At 38.7% G+C, this 3,874-nt stretch overlaps 1 protein-coding gene across 1 annotated transcript; it reads left to right on the forward strand.

The window, feature by feature from the left end:
- The first annotated feature begins 1,177 nt into the window (after positions 1-1,177).
- LOC17886972 (coiled-coil domain-containing protein 94) lies at positions 1,178-1,882 on the forward strand. Its single transcript, XM_006293036.1, has one exon. It carries the CDS (start codon positions 1,178-1,180, stop codon positions 1,880-1,882), a length of 705 nt encoding a protein of 234 aa, XP_006293098.1.
- Positions 1,883-3,874: the final 1,992 nt, after the last annotated feature.

The raw sequence follows: 3,874 nt of genomic DNA on the forward strand, positions 1-3,874 counted from the left end.
TTCTTAGGGAGAGATTTTAGGAAATTTTGTTAAATGTAATAAATATTGATTTCTAATTTTGCAATTTTATTATGATTTAATTACAAAATTCATCTTAAACTTTTTCTATTTAATTAAACGGCAAGAGATTAATTATGAAAATATCATAAAATGAAAGGGTAGAACACAAAATGTACTTCAAAAATGTTAATATAGATGTTTATATAATAATATAAGTTTAAAAACAAATAAGATCATAGAAAGATGTTGGAGAAATATTTGATTTCTTAGGGAGAGATTTTAGGAAATTTTGTTAAATGTAATAAATATTCATTTCTAATTTTGCAATTTTATTATGATTTAATTACAAAATTCATCTTAAACTCTTTCTATTTAATTAAACGGCAAGAGATTAATTATGAAAATATCATAAAATGAAAGGGTAGAACACAAAAGCTACTTCAAAAATGTTAATATAGATACATAGTCGACAAAAAAAAAAGAATACATAACTAAATCCCTAAAATATTGCAAACATAAATACCGTAAACTAATATAGAGAATTCACAATCCAAGTTAACGATATGTCAAAAAACAAATCCAAATTAACGTTGTAAAATAAGATAACATTTTTATTCCTCATTGACATGTATGCATATTTATTATACTTATTTAAATAAATTGATTAAATTACAATTATTAAAAAAAAAAATTGGCTCGCGGTACTCCACGGATTAAATTATAGAATTAACGATTAAAATACAATTGTAAATTAATCTTAAATACTAAAATAAATACAATTTAAATTTTAAAAAAATATACTAAAATAAATACAATTTAAATTAAAAGAAAACTTGGCTATAAAAATGTCTATCAAAATTGACAATAAAAAGAGTTATACAATCTTAAAACATTAAAAAAAATAACCTTCGAGAAAAAGGAAAATATGTAACGATTCCGAACAAAGAGATAGACTTATCAAAGAATAAGGAAATAGAATATATCTCAGAAAAGTAAAACATATATAGAAGCTGTGGCTATATAAGGAGGACGTCGTCCCCTAAGGCCCTAACCTTTAAGGATCATCTAAACAAGAAAATACAAAGAGAGAAGTAGAGAAAGAGCAAGAGAGATATATCAAGAGAAAGAAGTTGGACTCTTCTTCTTCGTGTGTGTGTTTCTTGTCTCTGAAGTACTTATGGGAGAACGCAAAAACCTAAACAAGTACTACTCGCCAGACTTTGATCCGAGCAAGATACCTCGACTCCAGAAACCAAAGAACCAGCAGAAAAAGATTAGGTTTATGCTACCAGTTCGTGTTCGATGTAATACATGTGGTAATTACATGTCACAAGGCACCAAATTCAATTGCCGTGAGGAAGACGTCATCAACGAGACGCACGTAGGCATTGAAATATTTAGGTTTTACATCAAGTGCATAAACTGCTTGGCAGAGGTGACAATTAAGACCGATCCAAAGAACCATGGTTATACTGTCGAATCAGGTGCAACTAGTCTTTATAATGGACACGAGGTTGAAGAGGAGAAGGAAACTGAAGAAAACGCATTGGAGTGTTTAGAGAGGAGAAGTGTCGTATCTAAAAGAGAGATGGAAGTTAAAACTACGCTTGATGAGCTTAAGTCTATGAAGTCTAGACGAGCCTCGGTGAGTGTAGAATCAATGCTTGAGGCTTTGAGTAGAAGAAGAAAACAAGAAGAAGAGAACGTGGAGGAAGAGTTGCTCATCAAGTCTATAAAATTTGGTAAGCGGATCACTAGGGTTGATGATGAAGAGGAAGACAAAAACTATGAGGTGTTTGATGAGAAGAAGAAGAAGAAGAGTAATAAGAGACGAGATTTTGGTAAATCTCGAACAAGACAAATCTCTTGTGTTCGCTGTTAGGTTTAATCCCAATCGATGGATTGGAGAGATTGTATTGATATGATTATATAGACTTTACAAAGAGTTAGCCGTTAGAGTACTTAACTCTACTTCCTAAAAATACACAGAAGAATATATATGAATTCCTATTCTAATACCCTCCCGCAGTCGAAACGTGATAGGGATGAACGTTAAGACTGGACTTGAAATCATTGAACAATGAAGTAGGAAGGCCCTTGGTGAAGATATCAGCATATTGATGAGAGGATGGTACGTGGAGAACTCGAACCTGTCCCAATGCAACCCTCTCACGGACAAACAAGATATCTATTTCCACATGCTTTGTGCGTTGGTGCTGAATAGGGTTCGTGGAAAGGTAGACTGCACTTATATTGTCACAATAAACAAGTGTGGCGGTGGTTGCGTATCCAGATGGTCTCGGCAACAACATTGGCCACACCGCGGTACTCGGCTTCTGCACTTGAACGTGAGACAGTCGGTTGACGTTTTGAGGACCAGGAAATAAGATTTTCGCCAAGGAAAACAGCATAACCAGAAGTTGAGCGGCGGGTATTAGGGCAGCCTGCCCAATCAGCATCGGTGTAAGCAGTGAGAGTCGTCGTCTTCGAGCGGGTGATGTGTAAGCCTTCAGTAATGGTGCCTTTGAGATAACAAAGAATACGCTTCATTGTTGTAAAATGAGGCTCACGAGGATCATGCATATAGAGGCAAACTTGTTGGACTGCATATGCGATGTCGGGTCTCGAAAAAGTGAGATATTGCAGGGCACCGGCGAGACTACAGTATAGTGAGGGATCGGCAACAGGAGGTCCGACAATTGCGTGGAGTTTGGCGGATGTATTGACTGGAGTTGTAGCTGGTTTAGAGTTGGACATATTCGCACGATGTAGAATATCAGCAGCATAATTATGTTGGCTGAGAAAGAGTCCATTGGTGTCCCTGCGAACAACAATACCAAGAAAATAGTGAAGTAGACCAAGATCAGTCATTAAAAATTCAGATTTAAGAGAGGATAGAATCAACCTTAGGACCGCATCGGAAGACGCGGTCAGAACTATGTCATCCACGTATAGTAAAAGATATGCAAGATCATTGCCCCGACGATAAACAAACAGAGAGGCATCGGTCTTGCTGTTTTTAAAACCGATTTTAGTAGCAAATTGAGCAAACCGATGATACCATGCCCGTGGTGATTGTTTGAGGCCGTATAGCGACTTATTTAGGAGAATTACATGGTTCGGTTTATCTGGATCAACAAAACCAGGTGGCTGATGCATGTAAACGGTCTCCTCAAGATTGCCATGAAGAAACGCATTCTTTACATCTAGCTGGTGTAGTGGCCAATCACGGGCGACCGCAAGATCAAGCACCGTGCGAATTGTAGTTGGTTTGATGACGGGACTGAAAGTCTCTTCACAATCAACGCCGACTTGTTGGGATTTGCCATTTGCCACCAACCTTGCTTTGTATCGAGACAATGTGCCATCTGCTGTAAATCTATGACTAAACAACCACATGGAACGCACAATGTTAGTATCCTTAGGGCGAGGTACAAGATTCCATGTACCCGCAGCAATTTGAGCATCATATTCAGATTTCATTGCTCCATTCCAACAAGGGTCCTTAGCAGCCTGTACATGAGAGCGAGGAAGAGGAGAGATGTGAGTGGTATGAAGAGAAAAAACTTGTTTTGGTTTAGAAATACCACTTTGGCTCCGTGTATGCATTCGCTGAGGTGCAGGCTGGATTGGAGCAACTTGAGGTACAACCGGTGCTGGAGGTGCTGGCGGTGACGGAGGAGCCGGAGGTGAAGGTGGAGCCGGCGGAGACGGAGGAGCCGGCGATGCCTCCGGTGAATGAGGCGCTAGTGGAGGAGAAGGTGACCGCGGTGGGGAAGGAGGCACCGGTGGAGGAGACGTAGAAGCCGGTGGTGATGGAGATGCTGGTGGAGGGGACGGTGAGTCCGTAAGCGTTGTGGGACAAGATGGAGGT

This window comes from Capsella rubella, unplaced genomic scaffold (assembly GCF_000375325.1).
Source record: "Capsella rubella cultivar Monte Gargano unplaced genomic scaffold, Caprub1_0 scaffold_5, whole genome shotgun sequence".
NCBI lineage: Eukaryota > Viridiplantae > Streptophyta > Magnoliopsida > Brassicales > Brassicaceae > Capsella > Capsella rubella.

What these genes read in the sequence shown, in the direction of transcription:
- LOC17886972 (XM_006293036.1), top strand. Translation starts at nt 1,178, where the DNA reads ATGGGAGAACGCAAAAACCTAAACAAGTACTACTCGCCAGACTTTGAT.